General features: G+C 40.3%; 2 protein-coding genes across 4 annotated transcripts; both read left to right on the top strand.

The window, feature by feature from the left end:
* The first annotated feature begins 741 nt into the window (after window positions 1-741).
* ice2 (interactor of little elongator complex ELL subunit 2) lies at window positions 742-10,399 on the top strand. Of its 3 annotated transcripts, none has more exons than XM_030054231.1 (15): window positions 742-868; window positions 1,833-1,934; window positions 2,054-2,411; window positions 2,503-2,622; window positions 2,711-2,848; window positions 3,058-3,174; window positions 3,496-3,655; window positions 4,461-4,642; window positions 4,721-5,549; window positions 5,649-5,821; window positions 5,990-6,119; window positions 7,497-7,581; window positions 7,826-7,876; window positions 8,605-8,848; window positions 9,984-10,399. In XM_030054231.1, the coding sequence occupies exons 1-15, from the start codon at window positions 855-857 to the stop codon at window positions 10,134-10,136; spliced, it is 2,856 nt and encodes a 951-aa protein (XP_029910091.1). In that variant the 5' UTR covers window positions 742-854; the 3' UTR covers window positions 10,137-10,399. The 3 variants fall into 3 exon arrangements, with proteins under 3 accessions (XP_029910091.1, XP_029910088.1, XP_029910090.1); XM_030054228.1 differs by having other exon boundaries at window positions 2,051-2,411; XM_030054230.1 differs by having other exon boundaries at window positions 785-872; window positions 1,837-1,934; window positions 2,051-2,411.
* A 233-nt stretch (window positions 10,400-10,632) lies between these two features.
* LOC115360674 (annexin A2) lies at window positions 10,633-15,823 on the top strand. Its single transcript, XM_030053738.1, has 13 exons — window positions 10,633-10,723; window positions 11,394-11,451; window positions 11,558-11,651; window positions 12,646-12,740; window positions 12,875-12,988; window positions 13,160-13,250; window positions 13,727-13,806; window positions 13,894-13,953; window positions 14,434-14,527; window positions 14,691-14,786; window positions 15,000-15,058; window positions 15,290-15,412; window positions 15,520-15,823. Exons 2-13 carry the CDS (start codon window positions 11,404-11,406, stop codon window positions 15,577-15,579), a joined length of 1,014 nt encoding a protein of 337 aa, XP_029909598.1. The 5' UTR covers window positions 10,633-10,723; window positions 11,394-11,403; the 3' UTR covers window positions 15,580-15,823.
* Window positions 15,824-27,879: the final 12,056 nt, after the last annotated feature.

Raw genomic sequence — 27,879 nt, 5'->3', positions numbered from 1 at the left:
TTTTATTGGCAGAGGCTCATGAAAAAGATCTGTGACAGCTTGGGTACTAATGTTGACCTTACCCCTGCTTTATGTTTTCTGAACTATTTAAAAGAAAATGGGGGAATGCAAAGTAAAAAGGCTCACTGGCTCAAGGCTGCACTTAATACAACTGCAAAGGTCATACTAAAGCACTGGATGAATGAGAAGAACCTTGCCAATTCAGAGTGGTTTACCGCCCTGTCTGAAGCTGCATCATTTGAATGTTCGATATACAACATAATAGGAATAGGAAAATAGGTATCTTCACAGAAATATGTGACCCTTTTTTTCTCACAGATCGCCAACACCTAAACTAAGATAAGTCTGATCTCCTTTCCTCTCAAATCCTTTGTCCATTTATTGATCTAATTTTGTATGGTTTTCTTTTTTTTTTTTTTTCTAGTATTTTGTATGTATTTTTATATCATTTCATTCTCATTGTTGATTGTAAATGAATATCAACCAGTTTGTTCTATTGTGGGTTCCCTTTTATTTATTTATTTGTTTATTTATTTTTGTGTATGGTCTAATGAATCTATTGGATAAGTGCACTTAAATTTGAGGGATAAGTGTAGTGCTTAATGCATGTGAAGGAAACACAAAAATCATACGTCAAAAAAGAAAGAAAAAAGAAATGAAAAAGAAAAAGAAAAAGAAAAAAAAAAGGAATTGAAAATAAATATATATTTTTATGACGCCAACTTCCGGAGGGAGGCAGCACAGAGTTAAGGGTATCTAGGCTGCCTCATACTAATGCTACAAGAAGAAGAAGGAGACAGCCGCACGTCAAACGTTGTCGCTTATCGTCCTGGTAACTTAACACAGCGCCAGTAATGGAGCTGGAATGGCAAGTAAAAAATGTCCCTGCACACTTGTAGAGCTGTGATTAGATGATATACAACTAACTTGTGTAAAGGCAGGCAGCCAACTAGCGTGTTAGCTCGTTTAAATTTGCTAACGGCCGTTGATACTGGCAGCTGGTTTAAGCTAACTTCAGATATTTACCTAAAAGTAGGATAAATTACACGTAACCTGACAGGAAATATTTTCCTCATGTGCTTTTCGGTATTACATTATAAACAATGACAAGCTTGCGTTTGAGTTAATAAAATCAGTGAGCGAGAAAAAGATGTTTGCTTATTAACTTTTCACGTTAGTCACAGGCGAGAGGTAGCGGACGACCGGAATGTTTTTTTAAAATATTATTTTCAAAATAAAAGCGCTGCATTTGTAACTCAAATTTCTGATAAAAGCAACAGCGAAAGGTCGTACACAGATTGTCACTTGATGCCACCATTAGCATTTAAATAGCATTTTATCTATGCTTCAAATTGCATATATTGATAATTCTATGACTTTAACTATGCTGAGCAATGCTGAAATTTAACAAAACAACTCTCAAACATTGCCGTAATATCATGTTACTTGGCTGTATTATAAACGGTAAGCCTCCACTATATTTGATATTAGGATCCTGGGTTTATGTCGCAGACCAGTTAATTTCAAATTATGAGTCTCAGCATAGAGACCAGTGGATCGTGAGAAGGGTGTAACAGTGCATTAATTTCTCAATAATAAAGGATGGAAAGTTTTAAATCATACAGTGTAGGCACAATTTCTACATCCATTAAGCCCAGTAAAACACTACTGACCACGATGCCCTGCGTAAGCAATGATGACTGCAGAATAGTAGCAGCCTTTGTAGCTTGGCAATCAGAAGGGTCACTCTACAAAAACAAAAATGCACCGCATAGAAATTAGGATGAGTGATATATTGATTATGATTTTACCCTTTTCCCTTTAATTTTAAGGGAGGACCCTCCAGTCACTGAATCACCGTTCTTTACAAGAGATAACTATGACAAATATTCGCTTTCACCCAGTATTCAAGAACTGTGGGCCTTCTTAAACAGGTACAGTAAAACATAAGCAAAATACTTGAATTCAAATGCACTTTCATTGTGCCATGAAAGGCTAGTGAGCATTTGTTGAGCTTTCATATTGTACTTTTCCCCTACCATTTTTTCAGAAGTCCGACAGTGAACGTTGATGTGAAACAGCAGTTTCTGGCTGGAGACGCAAACTCCCCCAGACCTTCTGCAGTGGGTGCTGAACCGGTTAAAGACAGCAGTTGCATTAAAGAGGAAGAGAGTACCTGGGATAGCTGTGATAGTGGTGAACCCTCTGATGCAGATGATACTGTCGAGACTGCAGAAGACTGCAAGGACACCAAGAAATCAGAAGTGAAACCCAAGGCGGCTAAAAATGAGCTTGATGATGCTTATCCTGAACCCAGATTGCCCTTCCCCTGTGTGTCCAGTCTGTCAAGCAGAGAACAAAAGACATATCTTGGCATCCTGACAAGTAAAAAACCCAGGAATCCTCCGGAGGTACATACCTTTTATTCTCAATAATTGGTTTAATACTGCCTTTCACCCTTGTTGCATTACTGTGCTGCAGTAATCTGTTCTTACATTGCAGAAGTTGAAAGTGCGATTGAACAATGAAGTGATGCAGTTCATGAGGTACCTGCATGATGTGTCCAGAATGTGTGCTCACGATTACAGCTACATATCACAGGGAGCCATGCAATACTCAGAGGTATTGATACTACAGAGTCTATGCCCTCACTCCAGTTACTGTGATTGAGGTGTGCTCCCAACACAGAAAGCCCTGATTTGTTTTTCAGGATTTCTTCAGGAGCTGCTTGGAGTGTTTGAGAACAGACTTTCCACAGCTGTACCAGATCAGTGAGATGACCAGTTTGACAGGAGGAACATTTAACCCAGGACTCAATCTGACCTTTGAAAAGCAGCTTCTGATCATGGTAATGTGCATTTGTGCTACGACAACACAGTAGCTGTTATAGGCCTACTATTGCATGGTTGTCACCTACAGCATATGCTTTGACTGTTTTGCAATAGCATTGTTCAATTTTATGTAACTTTTCAACTCTCAAGTGTTGAAATGCAAAGTTTGTCTCATGGTGTTGATTCACTTCCTCTATTTCCATATTTGCGCCCTTTATTTCTCCAGGGCAATGTGGATATTACAGACCATAAGATAGTGCCTGCTGATGCACAGCTTGCATCGGATTATCAGAGTGTTTCATCACAGTATCCTCCAGCAAAGAAAGCTAAGGACAAGCACGCTGTAAGCAATTGTCTCTCTTTTTTAATTACTCCAATAAAGTCACAAAGATGTTTTACAGTCAGAATGGGATTCATGACCTGAGGTCTATTGTAATTCTATTTCAGCTCTTGCAATTTTCACAGAAAGACACCAGAGGGTGTTGAAGTCTTACTTAAACATTATAGCATTCTGCCGGAATACGGCAGAATGCTGTAGTACTGTCAAAATCAAGTTAATTATAGACAAGCAAGCATTTGTCTGAGTGATTTATAGATGTGTAATAGATGCAACCATTTCATGGTGTACACTGCCTAGTTTCCATGATCTTGTCTCCCTCTACAGACAATCAGCAGTGACAGTAATGCTGAGAAGCTGTGCGCTCGTTACGAGCCTCATGTATGTCTAACTCGAGATGCCATGGTCAAGCTGTTGGACAACCATGGTCCTGAATTCCCAGACCCATGGGAAATGCCTGTTTGGGTAAAATTAAGCCAAGGAAAAGGTACAGTATGCTCACATTGGTACAGATCAGTTCATTGGTACAGTCCAGTCTAAATAGGACCAACTCAGTTTCCTTTCCAGTCAGTACAAGTTACATAAGAACATATACATTGAAACCTGGCATTAAAATACATACCTTGGGAATATGGCTCATATCCACGTTCATATTTTTAAACATTAAAAATCCAAATGTAAATGCATCCATATGCTTTGAATCTGGATAATGAATCAGTCACAAAAAGTACCAAAAAATGTAAAAACCAGTGGCCACATTGATATCCAATACCACAAGTGCAGTTGTGTTTGCAGTCTACATACAACAACCATATCATCAAAATAAACACTGTAGTATTAACACCATAGTCATTGTGTGCTTGTTACAGCTTGTTTTGTGATGGTACTTTTCTTTCCAATAGAAAGAAAATAGTTAAACTGTAGAATAATGTACACATGCAGTTTGAAGATTGGTTAACAGCATTGAAAAGCTGCTTCTTGTTGTGGAGTGATGATGATCCTAGTCATTGTCAAGTTTAGAAACTGAAAAAGGGCATGTGCAGCAACCATTGCACCTAAGAATAGTAATTGTGCATATACTGCCCAGAGAGTGTTCAGATTGGCAGTGCGTACAAACATTTTGCATTGGAAAGAGCCATCTGATTTTGTGTTCGGTGTGGAGACATTTTTAGTCACAGTTGTAAAAAAGTGATGTCTCTCAGTTTCTTGGAACATTGGCATGTGTTGACATTGAATCGCCACATGGTGGTATTGTTTCTCATTGTCTCTGTTTTTATGTGTCTCAATCCCAGGCAGTAGTCAGAGGAAGACTGTGTACATAGACTCTCCACTGTTGAAGACGGAGGTGACAGTGAGAGAAAGGAGTCATATTTACCACGAGGAGAGTCTGAAGCTCTCCATCATTAAGACTGGCGTTAAAGAAGTATTCCACTTGATGACAGAGGTTCCTGTCGCTGAGAAACAAGTTCCCCTGGTATGTAGACACATAATGTAAGTTCACTGACAGACACCTCATTCAGTCAGAAGGCTGATTTTATATTATTTTTTACAGGACCACTCTAAGAGAAGTTTGGTGTCTTTTGAAAGCAGTGGTCTTGACTTTGAAGTAGACCTGACTGACTTGGAAACATTTGGAGAGACAACAACTGTTAAAACATCCAAGAAGCTAAATATTGAGAATGAGCAGAGTGAGAAAGCTGGAAGTCCCATAGCAGCAAGTAAGAACACAAGGTCCAGCAGGCGTCTTGCTGCTAAACAGACAAGCAGCAGCTTACAAGAGGAGGTGAATACATCGTTGACAGACAAGGCTGATTCCATAAAAGAGCACTCAGCTCGGCCAGGTTTTAGCAAGGTCAGTGTACCAAAGAACAAGCAGACTAGACAGGACTCTGACCAGAAATGTGAAGAAGAGCAACCTTCTATAGGAGACTCAGAAGATGACAGGCTGGTCATTGATGATGCCATGTCTCCAGATGCAACAGCTACAATGAAACACAAGGCTAGCACCACCCTGGACACCCCAGGTATCCCCTCTTCTATACCTGAAAGTCAGCAGTCACCTTCCCCCCACAAAGGTAATGGGCATAGACGGATATCCAAAAGAGCCAAGTTACCTGGTGACCAGCTGGGACAGATCCTTCATATGCAGACAGTCATGCTCAATCCTGCCAGAGACCCAGCCAAATGCTCTGCCCCACCTCCGGAGTCCATCTCACCCCCACAAGCAGTTGGATCCTCGATTCATTCCCATCCAACATCCCTGGTCAAGCCCTGTGTGTCCTCATATCTAGAGAGCAACCAGAACCAAAGTGGAGAGATCTATGCCGCTCCTCACCATGAACCTACATCAGCGGCCAACTCCAGTACAGTGGAACAGAAAAGTTAGTGTGGTCATCATTCTGTGGATTTAAGATGTGAGGTGACAAATGTTGAATTACAAAAGCCATATTCTGCATTAACATATGTTCAACACCTCTCAGGAATTCTTTCGCAGGAGCTGCAGGCAAGTGCGGAGGACGAACAAGACTATGAAGCACCAAAGGAGGGCAACCTGCTCTACAAGCTCTACAGTCTGCAAGACCTGCTGCTTATGGTGCGCAGCTCCGTCACTCTGACCCATACCAGAAGGATAGAAAACAGCTGCAACAACCAGGTGGGCTTGCCAGTCTGTAAACATCCTCGAGAATTTTGTATACATTTACCCACTATAGACATATCTTTGATGATGTATTGGGAGAATGCATCCATTTTGTGTGATCATTCTTGAAACATGATATGGCATATGGGCCAGCCCTCCATCTATTCTGTATTTTCTTTACAGCATGTGCCAGTACATGTCCTTCCCAAGCTGGAGTACCAACTCTGTTACGGTGTTGAGTGTCTAAGCAGAAGTGAGGCTTGCCAGCTGTGGGCTGAGACGCTGCTCCACTCCAGCACCGTCTCCTACATTGGTAAAACACCACTGTTAGCTTCAACTATATTCTCTTTAACCCCATTTAGAAGGAAAGAAACCGTTCCCCAAATTACTCTTAGTCCCAGTAGGGTTTGAAGCACCCCCTTAGCCTCTTATATTTCTAAATAAATGCCAAGAAAGTACCCAGAGTAACATTTATGTGGGTTAAGAAAGAGCATTTTCTCTTGGATAGACACATTCCCTTTTGGTGGAGTGGGCAGGGTTAATCCTCCCACAGACCAGTGGAACAGTCCGCAGATGACTCACCACCCGCTTGACTGTTTGGTGATAGTTTGCTCTGTTGCCATAACTACAGCCATTTTTGGTTGTGGGGGCAAACAAAGAACATTGCGCACAGAGCTCTGCTAAAGATTGTTTTCAGCTTGAATGAAATCCCCCTACTGCTCACTGTGTGCTTTACTCATTATGGTATGTGCAGCTTCTCAGTAGCTTGAGTCAGAGAAGGACTCCACCTTAACTTTTTTTTTTTTTTTTTTTTTTTTTTTTTGGTATTTCATTTTGTTAAGGTCAGGTTCATTGATTTAACCCAACCTGATGTATCATGATTACTGAATGTGGATGATCATTAACCTTGTATCCTTTGCCTTTGGAATGCTGAAAGTATTCATATGCTGCTGCCTGTCTAATGTAATACATTTCACTGTCTCATTTTGAGCTGTTATACAAAACAGGAGCTCATTCTTTGTCCAACCTGTTAGCTTGTAAAGTACTCCTAGTTATTAGCCTAGTGTTTAGTATGCGGGATCATTGATACTATGGTCAAAAGAAGCTTTTATACTGGTAGCATTTGCCACAGTCAGATCCTCCAATGTGAGGGAACGTAGTGGCCCTATGTAGGCTGTAGGTAGGTTGCTAACAGCAGTATGTGAGTAGGAGTGGCCAGTGATGTATGAGTGATGAGATTAAAACTGAATGAGAGCAGTGTAGGAAATCTCCCACTTAACATCACTGAAGAGATACTAGACTTCCTCCTTTGTATAGTGACTCATGGTTCATCATGTGGTTCATCATGTGGCATTTTCCCCCTGTATATTTATCTCGGTGGTTTCAGGCCTTAAAACAATATCTAATTGAAGGAAGATGCTGTTTAAGTAACAAGAGTGTTACAAGCTGGAGTGGGAGGTAGGAAAAGCTCATTGCTTCAGGGGGATGGGGACCAATGAGCATTTCTAACCACCCACTCAAGCTTGTAACAACGCTGGCAAATAATCACAGGGCTAATTACTTTGTAAGCACTGGCAATGGCATTGATGATGAAGTGAGGCTCTTGATGAACACGCTCATTAGCTCTTGTTCTTTTCTCAGTATCTCTCTCTCACCCTGCCTTTTTTTTTTTTTGTCCATGTCTCACTAGCTCACATCAATGCGCACACATCAAAAGTAGCTCTGCTAAGAAAGCTGCCTGAAGACTGGAAACAGAACATCTCCTGTGAGTTCAAGTGAGTATCGTTTAAACAGATGTGCAGATGATTAACTTAAATTAATCACCCCTGTATCATTATGTAACCTAAGAGCTGGAAAATCTCGTCATGAGATTCAATCAGTTTATTTGTATAGCAGTTGAAAGCTGAATGGTATCATTAGTAGCCATCATCAACTCTGGTTTTGCCATTTAATTTTTTTTTTTTTTTTTTTTTTAAATGCAAATACCAAACATGATTGACTTCTCTTTCCCATCCATAGGCCAGCCAAGTCACTGAACATACTGCATCACTTGCTGAAAAAAATTTCTGGGTAAGAAGAAGAGGGCCTTCATCATTTTAGTCTGTAAAAGAAAATAGTTAAGATTTTTTTTTTCCTGCCAGCACCTCAACCTTAATAACACTTTTCCACCTTTAATGCTAATTTATTGTGATGCAATGCTGTCTTCAGTAAATACCCATGGAGTGGAAATGCTAGGTATATATATATATACATATATATATATATATATGTATATATATACACTTTTTTTTTTTATTTGATGTGCCATTTCATTGGGTTACTAATCCAAATGATTATACACTGCTGTGTATTACATAATAAATGTAAATAATGATATGTATAGGCCTATGAATATGGGTTTCCTACAGTACAAAAAGTTGGTATTAGTATGTGTGGGATTGCATCAGTGTTTTAGTGTTTACTTGTACAAGATCTCCAGATGGTTTTGTCTGTGCATGTCTCTCCTTGCTCTTTCTTTAACATGCAAAAACCATTGCATCACAGCCAGGTCTGACAGCCACAGGCAGAAAATATGCTGCTAGTCTATGTCAATGTTTGTGTTAGAGGGTTACACAATGTGTTACTCACCCACACACAATAGATCTGTCATACTTTGCTTTTTCAGGCTCTGCTCACCTACATTCCATTCATTTGGCTGTAAACCAAGTAGTCATAACCAGTGCCAGAGTGTGGTTTTAGCGAAGGAAGTTGCATTCAACGGGACTTCATTGTCTTAACTGTGTGTATCTGCTTTGCAGGTTAGAGGAGGGACGATACCTAATAGCACACAAAGCAGGGGAACCATTTGTGACCATATTAAAAACGGTTGATGGGAAGGTGAGTCGAGGGGCGTACAGCCTGCAGCAGGCCCACAGCACTGTGCCCCAGCCCCCAGCCTCTGGCCTCATACCGTGGCTGACCGTCGACCCAGCCGTGGTCTTGCCCTTCCATAAGAAACATGGCCGTGTGCCCTGCACATTCCCACCAAGTGACTTCCTACAGGTGCGTATGTTGTCTCTGTTACCATAGTTAATGTTTGTTATGTTGTGTTGTCAGATGTGGGAAAAAATACAGTAGCAGTGGTGGTCATGGTAGAACAACTGACAGCAATGAGATAAAACTTGGCAGTGGCAGCAGCAGTGACGTAATTGTGAAGCAGTATGTAAAGAGCAATGTTGTGTAGGACGTCCACACCCTCTCAGTAACCACGCAAACACACACACTCACATGCACTCAGGGATTCTCCTTATGCCAAGGTAAATATAGGCTCTTTCTCATTTGCAAAGGCCTTCCCAATCACCTGGTACCTAGTTAGCAAAATTCCTTATTGGAAACCTATTTTGTACAAAATATTATTCGAGTTTAGCCAACCTACAAGGAAATGTCGCATGACTAACAAAGAATTCTGTGCAGCACAGTGTTGCGGGTTTCCCTGATAATCTGCCTCTTACAAACTAGAAAATAAAAATGTAATGTAAATGTAGTGTCAGTTATCTTCCAGCCAGCTAGTTAAACCTGAGTTAGATTGATTCTGCTGATATTAGTTGCTACACGATAATAGACCAGTCTTTGTCTCATCGCATAGACTTATGGGATGTCTTACGCAGTGAGTGAACCACTTGATGTATCTGTAAAAGTTAGCCAAATTAAGTAACCCAACTATGATGTTTCCTGTACTTCCTAGTGTATTGAGAAATAAACAGCCTTTCTTAGAAGGTTAATGCTACCACCAAGCTTTCTCTTAACCCCATGCTCTCTGCAGACAAAGCCCTTGGCCAGTTTCTTATCAGACAGTCATTCAACCAGGAAATAATAACAGGGACAGAAAACATGAGCAGAGCTTTGACATGTGAGCTTCAGGTAAGCCAGATTTATTGTTGTGGAATCCGAGACATTCTGTGGATGTCTGCCTGAAATTCCACAGGGTGAAGAAGTTAATGCATCTTATTACTTGTTGTGAAATCACAGCACCTATCAGTGATGATTATTAACACATTAGAAAAGGTTTTTAGGAGGCTAGATTGTGTGGATTTGTAAGCATTTTCCGTTAATTTTAGGACTTGCAACAATAAGTGATTACACAGTTGTTGTGAGTTTACTGTATGGTGTAACCTTTTCATCACCTGTTTCCTTACAGACAGAGAAGGACAACCATGGAGCCAAGAGAGCGAAGCAGTCAAATACAAATGTGAATGCAGGAGGCAAAAAGAAGAAAGGCAAACGTGCCGCTAGACGCAACAAGTGGATGAAAAAGACAATTCAGAAGTCCGTTCAAAATCCCACACAATAGAATCAGCATAAAAACCACAGGAGGAACTGATCTGTAAGACTGAGGAAAGCAGTCCATTGGCAAGAATGTGGAAAGTCTTCCACATTCTTGTCATATTAAAAATACCACATATACTTGAATGTAAATGTGAACGTTGAAGCACTTTTATAGTATTTATACTTTTGTTACTTGAGTCTTGTTTACTACATTTGATTATTTTTGAGTATTTGGGAATTGTAATATATATGTACAAACAGAGCAATAATAAATGGTCTATGATTGTTCATGCTGGTGTGTGATTGACTGTGATCCAGATGTCTGTGTTAGATCATCATGAAGATCTCCTGAATTCATGAGCTGAATTGCACAATTATGTCTCACTCAGCATTGGCATTCACTGGGGCAGAGGCAGGCTACCAGACCTGATAGCTGAGCAGGGTGGAGTTTGAAAATAGAGTTCATGAAAAGGAAAGGGGAGGGCAGCTTGGGGGAGGTGAAAGGGGAAGCCTTTTCCAGCTCGAGAACACACCCTGTGTCATTAAACTCCACACCCAATCCACTCTACGTAGCCAGGACTACTCTGCATCATCTCTACTTTGTCAAGTCAGGTAAGCTTATTAATAATGTGATATACTGTGGATTAACGATTTGTTGGTTAATAATGGGTTCTATAATTTAGACAAACTTGCCACTGCAGTAAGGTTTGAAGCTTGATACCGTACTTTGATCAGTGAATCGTAACAACTGACTTGTGGGGATTCTACAATTTCAATCTCATTACAGTTCACAAAGATTTTCTGCTGTTTCCTTGCTTGACATTTGGTAAAGAAAGTAAGGAATTCTTGCTTTAAAGCATGATATTGTGGCTTGAAACACTGCAGCACACTACCCAAGTAGCGCTTTTCCCAGGGTGTGTCTCGATGGGATTTTGCTTTGGATCTGTGTCAGACATTACAAGTGCTGATGGGTTTTCTCAGGATATCCAGTAATATCCAAGTCCAAAGCAGTGAAAATCTGCAATAAAGGAAAAATCATATGATAAAGGTCACCTGACTCATATGACTCACTTGTACCAAAAACAATGACTTGCATGAAATGTTGTTTCCCTACTTCTTAAGACAGAGCCTAAAGAGCTCAGGGGGAAAGAGATCATATCTTCACACAAAACAAGCATTACCTTTGCATAGGTCTGCTTACTTGTTGAAGTCAGTGACAGGGATTCAGAGAGATGTGACATTTTTAAATTGTCTGATTTGTAAGTTTTCTTCACTTTCTCAGGACAATAAAAATGGCCTTGGTGTCTGACTATCTGTGTCAACTGTCTCTCAATGTTGCGGTAATGTTGTACTTTTATCTACAATAAGTCAAGGAAATTCATGTATTATGTATTAAGTACACTGAGTTTCTTTTCATCACACACTAATTTTGCTTTAAATCCTCAGACAACCGAACCCACGTACCCCACTGTGGTGCCTGCCCCAGACTTTGACCCCAACAAGGATGCTGCCCGGATAGATACTGCTATCAAAACCAAAGGTAACTTACTGTACATGTTGCTTTGTTCTGAAACTTCTCCCTATGGATGGGAGGAATAAAGGAAGCTGGCATTTGAGAGTGAGCTTCCTGGCTTTAAGTGTTCTGAGCATGCTGGGAAAACGTCCAAGGAAGTGCCTCAATGCTGGCAGAGATATCCTTGTGAGTGATGCTGTGCTTGGCAGCAGCACCGTGAAAACCAACTCTGCCACCTTACAATAGTCCTCCCTATTTTGTTATGATAAAGCTACATGTTATAAATGGCAAAATGTTTCTTTAGTCACTACACCATATGACATAGAATAATGAGTTTCTATGCATTTGTATTAATAAAACTGCCATCCCTCACTTAAAAGTTTGTAACTTTGCACGCAGGCCCACGCTGGCCTCATACAAACAATTATAATCACTGGAAAATATCAGCTAAGTACATCTAAACATCAGCAGTGTTCAATTTTGGTGATAAAAAAAGACAAATATTTCCGTGTTCTCTGTTGAAAGAATGATAATTGTTAGATTTTTATCTTGTCAAAACTGCCCCTCTCCCAGTTCGTAGCAACATTTGTAAATTTTAGGAACCATTTACGAACTATGATCTAGTATGGGACAGCCACTAATCCGTCCACCTCTCTGTTGGCTCAGTGAATGTATGATTTTGCATTGGCACCAGAGTTTGTCAGACTGGCTCCAGGATGGTGCTGAAGAAATCTGACACAATCTCGTGCACCAATGCTGGCTGTGATTTGGCCAATGTGTGACTTTTCATATTTCAGCTTTTCCCACACCTTTCGTATTCCACTTGTCTTCTTTCTCTCTACTCTTCTTTTTCTTGTTAAAGTATATTGGGTCAACGCCATTCTTAACTGCATGCAGTTGTGGTTTATTTTAGGTTTCTTGATTGCATGAATGTAAATTAGATTTCTAACCTAAGTGTATGGTTCAGGAGCATCCATTTGTCTCTACTAATGTGAGGGAATCTCTTTCATATTAACATTAGGAGTGGATGAGCAGACCATCATTGATGTCCTGACCAAGCGAACCTACTCCCAAAGGAAAGATATAGCCTTTGAATATGAAAGGAGAACAAAGAAGGTATAATAAACCAGCGCACCGGGTTAAACCAGCCTTGCAGACTGATAAGCGAATTTCTTTTTTTTTTAAGTTTTGATAATGCAGGTGTTTTACTCACTCAACACTTTATTTGGGTCCCTTTATTGTATTTTCAGGAAATGATCCCAGCTCTGAAGAGTGCATTGTCTGGCTCTCTGGAAACAGTGATCCTGGGACTGATGAAGAGCCCAGCCCAGTACGACGCCTCAGAGATCAGAGGATCTATCAAGGTACACAAAAAAAACTTTTTCCTCATCCTGCCTGGAGTGGATTTGGACAGTTACACTGCCCTCTCATGGTGAAATTTCAGACCCCAACTGCAACAGCTGAAGTTTCTGATCTGATTGCAAGTTGTGTATCGTATGTGTAAGATGTACAGAGAACATTGTTGTCTCTTTCAGGGTTTGGGAACAGATGAAGAGACGCTTATTGAGATGTTGTGCTCACGTAGCAATGCTGAGCTGGTGGAGATCAGGAGAGTCTACAAGGAGAGTAAGTCTAAAAAATGGTGCCATCAGTCCCAGTTCTATGTTTCTGTGCATGCATGTATGTATGTTTTATGTGTGTGTTACCTTTTTGTCATGTTTTTTTAAAATTATAATAATAATTATTATTGTTATGAGTATTATTATTATTATTATTATTAGTAGTAGTAGTAGTAGTAGTATTGTATAGTGTTTTGGTTTTTAAATTTAATATAATTATATATTTTTAAATACATATAATATGTATGTATATATAAATAAGTTTACTTGCCTTGACATGTATTAAGCGCGGACCTCAGGCATTAATAAAAAGGAGTGGAAATTAATATGTCATATTCATGTTCTTGAATTGCCTCTCAGCTGATCTTCTCGTGTACAGCTCATATATTTCACCCAATCACTGCTCACATACACTCACATAATCTCTGACAGCCCAGGTGGCTTCCCAGAGCTCCCAGGGTTAAAGATCTGATCTTTCCACAGTGTTCAAGAAGGACCTAGAGAAAGATGTGGCAGACGACACGTCTGGGAATTTTGCTAAGCTGCTTTTGGCACTGGTGAAGGTGAGCAGTACCTGCCTTTATGATTTATTTAACATAAAGCCGGTATCTCTAAAACAGTTATCTGAGTCACATCTTATTTCTATACAGACCAAGAGGGCAGACCCATCCAGTGTGGTAGACTATGAAAAGATTGATGCGGATGCCAGAGTAAGTATCCCATTCGACCTAGGCTGCGAATAAAAGTAAAAGTAATGTAAAATACAAGAGTATATGCATGGAGAAGGAAGTTATTTATATGATGAAAATCGTACTTTGCTGTCCTCATAAGCTGTGATCAATATACTAAAATCAGATGAAACAAAAGCTTTTGACAAATATACAAACCCACTAGGTAGTTTAAAGGTTAACAACAGTTAAAAATAGTTGAAATACAAAAAACTTTCAAGTGTTTTGATCAGTCAAGACAAATGTCTGAACCCTAACCTGTTGTCTTTTAAATAATACTGTAGTGTGGTTTATATTTGTGTAGTCATTAATTTTGTCACGGTAGAGGTTCCTTTTTTCAAATGGTAGATGGCTAATATTGGAACACTTATGATATTGCTGATAAAAAAAAAATGTATGCCAGGAACTTGTGTGGATGGATTTGATAGATTTCTTTACTGGCATGTTGTTAATTCAACTCAGGCTCTCTATGATGCTGGAGTGAAGATAAAAGGAACTGATGTTGCTACCTGGATCTCCATTTTGTCTGAGAGAAGTGTTCCCCATCTGCTGAAAGGTACTAGAGCCTACTATGCCATTACAAGGCTTTGTCATATACCGTATACAGTATATACAGTAATATCAAGTTCCTTAATAATTTGTGAATTGTAAACAGTAAGCATTACCAATCAGTCATTGACTATCATTATAGATATTGTAATATTTCTTCTCTTTTGCAGTGTTTGACAGGTACAAGAGTTACAGCCCTTATGACATGCAGGAGAGCGTCCGCAAAGAAGTTAAAGGAGACCTGGAAAAGTCCTTCCTGACACTAGGTACTCTTCATCAGTAAATTCCATTAATATATAGATCATGATGTAAAACTTAGAGTGACTCATAGAGTTCATAATTTGAAGTACATCTATGTAGGCCAGGTTTCCTAACTTTTTGTGAATCACTTCTAAGACTACAATAGAAAAAGATTCATCATGTGCAAGTTGTACTGGCCATTTATTATGTATTTTTACTTTGTTCTCCTTTTGTTCCAGTTCAGTGCATTGAAAACAAGCAGCTGTACTTTGCCAACAGACTCAATGAAGCCATGAAGGTACTTCCAGCATATTTCTTTTTCTTGCTGAAATGTCGCTATTTTAAGGGCCACACTTTTTTGGGAGCAAATGTAAGAAGTACATCTGCTTGTGAAAGTGCAATTTTCCTGCAGGAATACAGAAGCTAAAGTTGGCAAATGTCTTACACCGGCATTGCATCAGTTGCATTAGTTAAGTATAGAGTGCTTACTGCTTACTATCCAAGTGCTGACTTCCTCTCGTCTGCGCAGAGTAAGGGAGCCAAAGAGAAGGTGGTGACCAGGATCATGGTGTCACGCTGCGAGGTGGACCTCATGAAGATCCGCTCTGAGTTCAAGGCCCACTTTGGACAGTCTCTACACAAGACCATTTCAGTAAGAGTTTGAGTAGTGCTGCATGCCCTTTTCTCTTATAGATTTGCATTAAGACTCTTCCTCAGGCTTCTCCTGCTGTTTTTTTTTTTTTTCCGCTCCCTCTGTAGGAGCACACCAAGGGTGACTACCAGAGGGTCCTGCTGAGCCTGTGTGGAGGAGATGACTAAAATAAATCATAGTCATTATCAAGTCCACTCTTTCCTCTGCAGGAAAGCTGGGGAAGAGAATGACGTGAATCAAACATAACAGCAAAACTTTGGGACCAGTGCCCATCCTACTGTTTCTCTGACATTACACATTCCACTACAGATACATATCAGGAGAAAATGTTAGCTTTTCAGTATTTGAAGACTTTTATGTGCAGCTTACTTTTTAATGCCAACAATTTTGCAATAAAGTCACTTTGATGAAGCATAGTTCCTTACTTTCCTTGCATCTTGACCCATTTAGTGGACGCTTGTTTTTAACTCACAGTTCAAATAGTCCTCCACCAGAGAGCGCTATAGTAGTATGAAAGGCCTGCTGCAGACAGATCCACCTGCTCCTCTTCCTTTTCGTGGTCTCAAACTATCTATTGCCTGCTGAGGACCTGCTCAGATGCCATCTTGATTTTTTTTTTTTTAATAAAATAAAAATTTTGATAATGAATGACATGTTTACATCTCATCATCACTTCATTTTCTAATTACTGAAGATGGAAATTTTAAATGAAAGTGCCTGAAAATAACTGTTGTGTTCATGCTGTAGTCTATATTTTATTTGCACAAGGCACAAAAATAATTCTTTTTTTTACAAATGGCAAATTTTAACAGTCTTGAATAGTTTTTAAATCCAAAACTTGCTTGTTTGCAAAACTTGCTTGTGCTAGCCTAGAGACCTCTGACTCTCACTGTCATTTCATAAAGAGTTAGCTATCATACACAGCATCTAGTCATACAAAGGATTATCATATATCTTCCACATTTTTCCAGTACAAGGTTCTATCAAGATGATTTAATCATTAGTGTGTTTTGCTGTGTTTGTTTGGTGCTAATATTTTAATTAAAAATGTTAATTTTACCTCCGGCAAAGATGATTTGCATACCACTAAACAAGCTTCTATACAGGGTGTTTCTGCTAGTTTGTGGTCTCTCAGGATGAAATATCCACCACAGTGTTGTCAAGGCATTTCTACTGGAGTATAAGCACAAACGGCCCCAAAAGGCAAGATCAGTGCTACTGAGCACACCGATGAGGAAAAGAATGTGAAAGAAAACACATACACTTCATAATATAATGAAAATAAAGCGTTATATATTGCACCCAGACAACGGCAGAATATCATCCTTTATCATGGCTGAGAGTCTCTGTCAGATAAAATAATGCTACTGTCTAATATAATTTTCAATGGTTGAATAACTGAGGAGTGAAATGCCGTCAAATTTTAACAAGGCTTTGGATTTATGATCATTTTGTAATAATATTGATGAGAACATTAGCCCTTTGTGATGGTTTATGTTTATTACCAATAAAAAATAAAATATAGTGTAAAGTAAGGTAAAACAGTATTTTGCTAAGCAGGCATGGAGATTTATGCGTGAATGTGGTGACAGATTAATCTCTGCATCATAAAGAGGAGAGTACCGCCATATTTTTCCCTTTTTTATGTGGATGTACAACATGCTGTTCTGTTCAAGGCCAGCCCATGGGGACCTCCAGCAAACCCAAGGGGAACTCTCTTCCCAATTGAAACGATGCAATTTACTGTCCCAAACGCTGGCACTTCATCATTCAGAGGACTTTAACCCCATGAATGTCAAAACACAGAGCATGCTGGGAAGGAGATGGGATATCTTCCATTACCATAACAACGAGAATCGAGTGACGAGCTCTCTAAAACCTAAAAGGTGAAAAATATGCCAGTTATTACTTAATAAATTCTGAATTTGAGGTTTTTGATTATGTCTTGTAAAACCTCTGGAGCTAGTTTCTCGTAATCTAAAATTTTGAAAGGAGCCATGTTACGGTCCTCTAAGGAAAAAAAGGCTTCAAACAGTGACCCTCCTCAGGTGTCAGGCTACCGTGTAGTGGTCTTCTTCAAACCTTAAGGGTCAGAGAAATAGTCTTCTCTCCACCAGTACTCGCCCCAGCTGGATGGAGCATGTGGAAACCTCCCCCTTTCACTTACAGAGGCCCAGGTAGCGCTTCAGGCAGCCACCAGCATTAAAGTTTCACAGTACAGCTGTGTAGCTGCTGCCGGCCCGCCAGACATACCAACTGCACATTGGGAAGGTATTAGTTTGTGCTTTTTATTAATTCATAGCATCGAACAGAACTTCCAACTTTGAGAATCGACAGCTTCTTAATGTTTTCCTTTCATCCTCCTCTCCTTGACACATCTGAACCCAGCTCAGTACTTTTGTGCAGAACACCAAAGGGTGTTTAATTATAGAGTAGTAGGCCACAAAGGTCCACATTTAATTGTGTTCATGTTTGTGTGTGTGTGTGTGTGTGTGTGTGTGTGTGTGTGTCTTTGTGTGTGTGTGTGTGTGTGTGCCTGCAGCTGTGTGGGTCGCAGGCATACTTTAAATGAGAACTCCTACAGGCTAAGCTGGAAGACCTGCTCCCCCAACACAGCTACAGAGCCGAGAGAGCAAGAGTTTGATTAATATTTTCTTAATTATGATTATTTAATTCAGCGAAACCACAGCTTCTTCAGTGAAAGCGTGGCCTTTGTCTCTATGATGTTGAATATCCTGGCTCATTAAGGGCAGGGAGAGATCCTGTATATGGTAAATAAGAGGCTCTGTCTTATGTTGCTGCCCCAGGGAGAGTTGGTACCACAGTGAAGGACAACTCCTTCTAAGGAGTGGTGGTACGCTGCTGCCGTTTCTCGGCTCAGACCGCGGAGCCAGATCCTCTGCCTCTGGCATCGTCAGGCCCGTTTCCTTTTATGAGGCTCAAACTGAGACAACAGCACAGGCAGATGAGTGCAGCGCTCGTCAGCATGCCTCCTTTGTACAGTAGACTGGTGATTGAAACAACATAAGAAAACAGAATAAGGCCTGTCTCCTCTTAAGTTCTGGCTACAGTCAGTCCGTCTGCAGTCAGAGAGACATATCGAGAAGTTTGTAAAGAACATTGTATACAAGTACGACGTTTTAGCTCTTTGAAGAGTTTGACATGTGTCATCCTGAGAGGCCAAAAACATTCTCAAGACGTTTGTAGATTTTCAGAGGCTCGCTGCTCCGAAAGCATCCAGTTCAACATCGAACAAATCTACTTCTTCACTTCTGCATGTGCAACATACTTTTGTAGAAGTTATTTGCGTCTAAAATAATTACTTGTTATTAATGTGCTCATTTTACATTGAAATGATTAGATCTGACACTAATCACAATCCCATTTACTAAAAAGTGTGCCCAGAGACAGAACCACACTTAGCCAGACTTTTATGTAGTTTATCAGATCAGCATTATTTGGTGCTCAGGGCTGGACTTGATGCTGAGTTTTCTCTTTGCTTGAAGCTTCCTCCTTATTGCCACGTGCTGAACGGATGGGAATGCCCTGTGGCTGGTTAACCTACCCTCTTTCTATCTATATCCACCGTCTCCCCTTCTCCAGTAGGCCCACAGAGACAGCCCTCATCCCCTGTGCCTATTCTGCCACTCGCTACCCCAGCGGTCTGCCAAACATGCAAAGGGGAATCATTTGACAAAGACCCGCTTAGTGAGGGTGTTGTCTTCCACTTGGTTTGATCAAACGTCAGCCATAGATTAAGGAAGCGTAAGATTTGACTTGGGTTTGTATCATATAGGATGTATGGATGTGTATCTTAACCGTGTATACAGTTTCATCTTTTGATGGGGTTGTGTGGCCTCCAGCCAAATACACTAATGATGATTTTTCTGTGGTCTGGCTCTCATGTTGTTTGCACATGCTGCTGGATCAGTCTGGCTGCGTGCACTCTGCAGCGGTGATGATAACACACCAAGAACCGAGAGAAGGCAGTCTTTATCGGGGTTGCATATTAATGTTTATTTACACCATGGCTAACAAGATGTGTGCTCCTCTGCAAGATAAGGCAGAATGACGGAGGGTAATTAAACTGCTCAGCTATAGATATATCCATTGTCCATACTCAAGTCTGCATACATAATGTAATAATGTAAAATAAAGCATCGATGGATGAGGTGACCAATATACCAAGACAACATAACGAAACGTAACATGAACTTTATTGTCCCCAGGGGAGGAATCAGTGTTAAGTGTGTGTGTGCTCTTCAGAAATATACAGAAGTTCGCTGGTGTAATATATTTGAACAGTGTCTGATATTTCCATCCTTAGAGCATCATGTACACAACAAAATATTAACTTTATAGTCCCAGCAGGGGAGTCAATATTGTGTTTGTGTCACTGCTGAGAAAATATAAAGATTAGCTAGTATGAAACATTTGCAAGTTGTCAAAATATGTGTTACCTAACCTTTTACATAATGCAACATGCAAGAGCACACAAACCCGCTACCTAAGCTCATATGTTTCAACATTTGGCTTTGAATCTCTAACCTGTTAGAGGCCTGGGATTGGCTGAAAGGGTCTCTAATCCATATTGTCATGATGATTTAATCCCATCTTCTGAAGGCAGGACCCATCACCACTGTCCTTGTCAGACTGGTCACTAGACCTGATTTGCCCCCCCATCTCTACATGCCTTCTCCCTCTCCCTCTGTCTCTCTCATACACGTACACACACACACACACACACACACGCAGACACACACACACACAGACAAACACAGCCTCACCTTCATGCAAGAGATGGAAATCAGCTAGGCAGACACTCAAGCATGAACCAAATGTCAGCGACAAGCCACAGGGAGAGGAGAGGGGCCCATGTTAATTATTGCAGAATGAAATCATACTGTTTCACCTGTAACACATGCTATCCAGGATATCTGTGGATCACAAGTCATTTTCTTTTTTTCCCTCAAGGGATAAACCAAGAGGAGACACAATTTGAATGAGTAGGTCTTTGAAAGTGATGATGAACTTTGTGTTGAATGTATTTTTTTCCCCCTGAGATGTTGCTTATCACATTATGGAGCTGTGTTGTATGTACGACTTTAAAGTGATTCTAGAAAAAAAATCTCTACTTTTTCCAAAAAAAAAAAAAAAAAAAAAGTAAATCCTTTACAACATCACCAACTTATAGAAATCTGTAGAGTTCTCCTCCTCATCAGTTTGTCAAGGCATTAAAGATATTGTTTGAACCCAGCCCTGCAAAGCACTGTCTCCTCTGACAGGAGAAATGCAAAGTTTTGGAAAGGTGTCTACAAATTTCCTTCCCTCTGCACCGCTACTCTCTCATTTGACATTGGAAAAAAAAAAAAGAAAAGAAAAAACTTCTTCTTCTGACAACACGTTTCCCATGTGACACGTAACCTTTGGAGATTTTTCATTCTCTCTGATCAGTCGCTGTTTGGTTCATGTTAATTAACCCTAGGGCACGGCAGAGAGTTACAGGCTTTGAAGAGGAAGAAAACAAAAAAGACAGAGGTAAAGAGAAAAAAAATGATTGCATTGTTTTCTGTTTTTTACGCCGATTAATTTCCCTAGCCATGTGAGAGTCTTGGTGGTGCCAGTGAGGATAATGTGTGGGTGTTGGAAAGGATGGGAGATGGTGTTGAAAGGGAAGAGGGCCTGTTGGGTTTGTGTCCCTGTCACCGTTAGTCCATCTCCCTGTGAGGAAGTTGGCCAGAGCAGCCCTGACCTCCCTCAGGTGGCCATGGATATGGAAATCAGTTCAAAAATAGAACACAAGATGGTTTTCATAGCCTTCAGCTTTCCCAAAAAAAGAGAGAGGATTTTTGTCTATTTCTTTTCATTCTTTTTGGCCCCTGGCAGAACTGGTCTTTTCTGTACTTGCTTGACAAACACAAAGCACGTTTCTCAGTGAAAAGTGCCACTGGTGGCAGGCACAGCAATATCGCCTGAGCCCAAAGAATATGCTGTGCATGTGGAATTATTTTGTTAACCACTTCAGTACCTGGGTGTCTTCTCTCCTCGGAGTAAAGACCATGATGTCTGTCCTGTTCAGCTGGAGCAATCCTCTGGTCTTTATATCTCAATTCATCAACAATTCTAGGTATGGCTAAAAATACACAATCCACCACTGTCGGGTGACACAGTACATTTACACTAGCTTCTCAAACTCTGCAAAGCTTTTTTATCTCCCTCTCAAAAGCACCTTTTCTCAAAGCGGCAATGGGTTGAAATCCACCACTCCAAAACAGTGGAAATATTCATGAGCGAATCCGCTGGAGAAGATGAGCCGCAGCACAACCAGAGGCTTTATTCTCCAGGTTCTCGGGGCAAATCTGTTCCTGTGCTCTTCTATCTGACGCTTGTCTAAAGCACATAAAGACAAAGACAGGAAGTATGATTAGCCATAGAGAATAGGAGTGCAGCGCTCCCTCCAGGATAAGTCTTGAGGTAGGACTGATCAAAGCTATGCCCAGAGACAGAGGGAGACTGAACCAGCACTTTTTCAATGGCTATCGCTGCCTTAAGAAAGGGGGAGGGAATACATATTTCCTTTTCAACATCTTTGCCAGAAAGTTGGTAATAATGAAACAATTGTGTCACAATACAACGCAGAACAAAAGGTTGGACAATAATGGTAAACCTCTTCAGCCTTGCTGGTCCCATTGATGGGTTTGTAGTGGAGATACAAGGTTTCAAAAGATACCAAATATGTCCTGCTGAACTGGAAAATGTGCAAAAATAATGCATAGAACATCTACATATTCTCTATTTCTTTTGTCTACGTTGTTAGCAGTATCTCCATAACTGTCAGTGATTGTTTGTGAAAAGCTCATAAAACAGATATGGACAAAAAGGTCATGGAATTAAAACTATAATAGCATCTGAAACTATCTTTATCTATCCATCATGCCTGGCACAGATATTTACAGAAATATATCATGTATATTAAGTAATCTCTAATCTGCTGATCAGTTTATCTCATTGGTATCACTCACTGTCTGCTGTATTTTCAGAGAGCAATCTTAAGTATCTTAAGATTCAGCTGCATGGATGTTAGTTGCTCCTGCTTCTTAATACAGAATAAGAAATTACTTTACACATATGCTAACTTTCCTGGCTGCATCTCCTTTCAAGTTGGGCTTTCAGTGAAGCAGAGAGAGACGCAGGTATATTTAGTCAGCCTGGGGGTGTGAGACTGAAAGTCCAGAACTCTGGCTGGTAATTGAGACAGACAGAATGTGATGAAATGCCTTCATTATAGGTATGTTTAAAGGAAAGCAGACCTCTGTCGGACTGGCTGCATCAAAAGGGAGGCTTTGATATCCGGGCCTCAAACAGTTATGGGTGTCGTAATGACAGCTGCCTGTGCAGACAGTTGCTGCTTTGGATTTCATTGTCTCTTTCTGTGGGAAGTTTCTCCACTATCAGCATCAATATTTGATTTTTCAGAATCAGTGTTGTGGCAGGGTCACATAGAAAGCTTCCTATACTCTATTGCCTATATATACTGACATAGACAGACACACATACACTACTTCTCGTTTGTTGTACGGAACTTTCCTTTTTAAAGTGTACTATTAGTGCCAGTCGTTTTCTTGTTTTCATTCCAATTGGAGGTGATGGAAGTGAACCAAAACATTCTCCGGCCGCTCAGATTTCTCCAACCAAGCTTTAGAGCAGAATTTACACATTGTTTATTAATGTATTGTTAGCATTTTGGTTATAGCCAGACAGCCGTCAATATGCTTATTCATAAAAGCGCAAATTTGAATTTCTGCTTTGGCCTGTAAGCTACTAAACTAGGAGACTAAATATATACTTACATTTTATTTCAAAGGGAAAAAATCCTCTCTGGCAAAAAGACTGGCTATAAAGAACTTTACTCAAGGATAGGAAGCACATCATTAAAATGGGGAGAAATATTAAAAAGGGGATATGAAAGCATGAAGATCTACTCGCCTTTGGCTACTCCGAGGCTCTTCAAAAAGACCTTGAGATCTTTCCCTCCCTCAGACCTGCACTCTCCCTTGTTATTTGACTTTACTTTCTGGCTTCACACTGATTTGTGCTGTGGAGTTTTCCACTAAATAATCAATCAAACAGCGCAACATAAAGGCAAAAATCCCTACGAGAAGACTCTTTTTCTGCATGCAGCATAAACACAACACTGAGTGAAGGGCAGAAGTGCTGTGGTCCCTTCATGTCTGCTTGACACCTCAGATTTCATCAAAGTCCCCGAGTCTCTGTGTCCTCAAACGCATCACCAGACCGTGGCATGTTTGGCCTAATTATACAGAGAAATATGAATGCTTAGGGGAGTCCCCTTATAAAACTGTAGGTATGAGGTAATTACCTGTTTTTTTCTGCCCTCTCCGTCTTTTGTCTCCCATCATGTGTGACAAGGATGGGTGGAGTGCTGTCAGTTCTGACTGAAAGACAAGCCATGAGTAGGGGACATTAACACATTACTCCCACTCCCTCATGGATAATGGAACAAGGTGTTCATTTGAATGATAAACAAAATGACTTGGAGACACTGGGAAGATCACTCGAGTCCGCCCCTCCCTCTCTCTCTCCTGCCGTGTAAAGCTGAATATGCAAAACAAGGCGCGAGGATTTTGGAATCCCGTGAACTCCATGTATCTCCGAGGCATGTTGGACAATTACGAGTCGACACAACTAACTCCACCTTGCTAATATTATGCAGTGTTGTGTTCACTGTCCTTTTATCAGGGTGCAGCTATGCCACTTTCATCTGTAAAGTTCTTTACCAAATCCAATGTATCATCCTCCTAGATTAGCATAGGGACTTATAACTGAAGCCTTTTAATCAAATGTCAGAAACTAGAAAGCACAGTGGCCTTAGTGTGTCCAGGGTGTTAAATAATTCCGGACCATGTCAAAAGAAAAAAAAAAAAAAAGGAAAAAAAAAAACACATAAAAAAGAAATATGAAAGACTGAAATACTGAGGTGCAAAAATATACAAAGTAAATATATTCATTTGTATGGAGAGGAAACTCGGCAGCACATAGCTGTAACACTGTTTATTTTCATTTATGAAGACTTTCAATTCAAAACAAACTGAAGTTATTTTAGTTTATTTTGTTGCCAATAAACAGCTGGGGGGAATGTTGTTCTGCAGTGACGCTCTGACTAAAAAAAGGCATTTCGAGTCTCCTGAAATCTACGGCGGTGCGGCTCACATAACACTGCCATGTTTGAAGAGTGGCTCCTCAGAACTGAGTCTAAAAAGAGAGTGTTGAATATATATTGGTTAACATAGTTTAACGGCGGGTACAATTAATGTGTGAAGCTGCGCTTGAATCCCACTTAATGCCATACACCTGCCAATCATTTTGTTTGTAGAACTAGATCACAGTTTGTTTTCCTACTGTATTTAGGAGTGTATTTATTTCCAGTGGTTTGAAAAGATTGTTTTTACTGGTCTTTTGAAGACGAGAGAGAGGTTTGCATGTTGTGCAAAGACTCACAAATTATAAAAAAAAAAAAAAAAAAAAAAAGGAAAGGGGGGAATACAGGTTTGGAAAAGCACTTGTAGTCATCAGCCAGACTGTATCCTCAACATATTTGAGCACTGACAGTCAGAGTCGAAGAACAGGCAAAGCATTTCCCCCCCGTAACTCGTCCGGTTTTGTTGATCACATGGCTACTGCAGCTTCATCATTTTGTTCTTAGCTGGCAGGAGTTGGAGCTTACCATCATCTTCTGCAGCTGTAGCCCATCCACTTCAAGGTTTGACGAGTTGATTCTGATATATATTGGAATGAAAAGAGAACAGCGATTTCTGATATGTGAGAGCAAATGAAAATGACCCTGTTTTGGCTTTTAGTTATTCAGAATCCTACCAAATTCTATCTGAAGTGCTCTGTTTAATTGATTTTCACCTTCCTTTTTTTCTGCTTGTCCAAAGAAGCCTATGGTATATGTCTTGCTCTACAGGGAGTCTCCGAGCTTCAGCATCCACATTTCTCCAGTGGGCACAGCAGTGTATCCAGAGAGGTGCCAATCCAGACATCTCACCACCTTTCTCAGACAGAGCCCAGAAGGCACATACAGGCACAAGTCCCTTGTTAGAATGACATGCTGCTGTCTTTTATCAATGTTGACCAGCCAGACTCCTCATGGCTCTAACACAACTGCGTCTGGGAGCTCCTCTAATCCCTCTTCTTTGTCATCTCAGGTCAGCGGATGTGCTACGCTTCCATCCTGAGAATTATGACAAGGGAAATACTCTGAAGGTATGTAAAGAGGAAATTCTCCAAACCTGTGGATTATTATTTTTTTTCTCTCATGGCTGAGTTGAAACTTGTGTTGATCATCTCTAGGGATGCAAACCTCCCTGAAATATGCAGAAACAGAGCAGACATCTACAGTTCAGGTCACAAAAAAACACAGGTAAAGAAGCACCCAGACTGGATGAAAGCATATCTGACATAATTTCAATTATTTCCAAGCAGCATCAGAGAGATAAGGATTAACCAGATAAAACATAGGCTTTTATGTTTAGGCCACTTGGCTAATTAGATATATTAAAATGTGCTCTGTAAAGGGAATTAATTTGCAAGTGAATGGCAGTTAGTAGGGAAGCGTGTATAGCAGATGACACCAACCCCTGAGAGTATTCCATGGTTAGTTTGGTGCAATTTAGAAATTACACAACTCGTTTACTAAATAACAGGCTCATTTTTCCCTGAACTGCATTCTTCAGTGCCTTACTGTCACTTGACTTTCAGATGTGTTGAAAATAGGTTAGTCTATTCCAGTGAATGAAGGCCTCCTGATAGTACCACTCACTGCAGTAATAGATAGCCATTTATAATTCATGAGGTGGCTAGTCCCCCAAGTTAATTTTGCCCAAGGCACTGTTTACTTCTGCTTTGTACTTTGTTTAAAGTCAGTTGTTGACAACTCTTGTACATGTCAAACTATCACCACTAATAATTGCTTAAGGAGATAGAACTTTTGCAAATGTTGGTTCCACCACAGAGGTACATTCGCCTCACCCCATCCAGAACTTCTTCAGATGAATTTTTGATTCATCTTCTTCTCGCTCTTGACAAAAAGTCCTCTGTAATTCAAAGCAATAGCTCTGAGAGAAATTATAAAAAAGAATAATGTAGTATGCTCTCCATAACATCACAGTTTCCATGTGAAATAGGAAACGTCTCTCTCTCTCTCTCTCCCTTCCTCCCTCCCCTTTACCACCCCCGCTCTCTTTCTCTCCCTATCGCTCTGACTTTCTTCTTCTTCTGTTTTTTTTTTTTTTTTGCATATTGACCAAAGCGGGACTGTTCTGATAGATGATTGTCACATGCTGTGGACTGTTAGAGTCTATTGTAGGAGAGTAAGGGCCTTGGGCAGTACCTCTGTGGGTCAACCTTATTCCTCTCTCGGTTCAGATAGCGACATTCACTCAGCACCAGCAGTCACTTGATTAGTGCCAATTATCCAGGCTGTCACTTTCCCTGGTGAGGGTGGCCCAGGATGCACCCCGTCCCCCACACTTCCCGTCTAGAGCGGACGTGCACTAAAAGTCTGCACTCATAGCTGTAGGCTGTGGGAATGATTTGGAATGCAGAGAGGGGGGAAGTAAAAGAAATACGGGAAGCAAGCTCCGAGTTTGACAGTGTGATAGCATTGACTTCCGAGACAGTTACAAGGGGTGTGTCATTTCACCCACAAAGATGTCTCCCCAGGGCTGCACCATCCTCCATCAGTCAGTCACCAGCTCACTATCCTGCTGTACAGTGTCTACAGGACCCAGCTGGGTTACATTCACTAAGGTGTTTAAAATTCACTTATAACTCTGTTGGTTTTAGCCTAAATCAGAGGTACCAACTTGAACAAGTGTGCTCAAAAGTAGCGCACATGTTAACAATAACCAGCATAATTGTGTTAGCGCATAATTTATGTACTCCTGTGGGTCTTGAACCTGGAGTGAGAGACGGGATTTTTGGAAAATATTAGAAAATTTTATTATAAACACTGATTTAGAATGAGGGAAGGCATAGATCTGTGCACTCAAATCTAATCCCAAAATGTGTTGACATATGTGTCAAAAACATTGCCTGTAGAAAAGTAAATGCATACAGTTATTATATTTGAATTGTTTCAAATAAGCAGCACTTTTTTAGGGGCTACTTAACAATCTTTTGACAAATGATGCAAAAAAAAAAAAAAAAAAAAAGACTTTCAAATAGTGGATTTCAAAATGCCAAATGTCAGATTAAGACAATTATAATCTCACCTGGAACTGGGTCTATCCTCAATCCCTCTGCAAGCGCCAGTACTTGGCTGCACTGCACTACTTCTCCTGGTTCCACAATACAATCACGGTGTTTTCAAGCCACTCTTTAAACAGTGCAGCTATGTATTTACTGATCTATTTCTTGCAGCTTTTATGCTCTTACTGTGTCTC

The sequence above is a fragment of the Myripristis murdjan genome, chromosome 6, assembly GCF_902150065.1.
Source record: "Myripristis murdjan chromosome 6, fMyrMur1.1, whole genome shotgun sequence".
Lineage (NCBI taxonomy): Eukaryota > Metazoa > Chordata > Actinopteri > Holocentriformes > Holocentridae > Myripristis > Myripristis murdjan.
This window is presented reverse-complemented; position numbering and strand designations above follow the sequence as displayed.

Excerpts from the sequence above, each read along its gene's own strand:
- LOC115360674 (XM_030053738.1), top strand. The coding sequence starts at position 11,404 with ATGGCCTTGGTGTCTGACTATCTGTGTCAACTGTCTCTCAATGTTGCG. Across the intron at positions 11,652-12,645 it reads TACTGCTATCAAAACCAAAG|GAGTGGATGAGCAGACCATC; the intron begins GTAACTTACTGT and ends TATTAACATTAG. Across the intron at positions 15,059-15,289 it reads GACTCAATGAAGCCATGAAG|AGTAAGGGAGCCAAAGAGAA; the intron begins GTACTTCCAGCA and ends TCGTCTGCGCAG.
- ice2 (XM_030054228.1), top strand. Across the intron at positions 2,623-2,710 it reads GAGCCATGCAATACTCAGAG|GATTTCTTCAGGAGCTGCTT; the intron begins GTATTGATACTA and ends TTTGTTTTTCAG. Across the intron at positions 5,822-5,989 it reads AAAACAGCTGCAACAACCAG|CATGTGCCAGTACATGTCCT; the intron begins GTGGGCTTGCCA and ends TTTTCTTTACAG.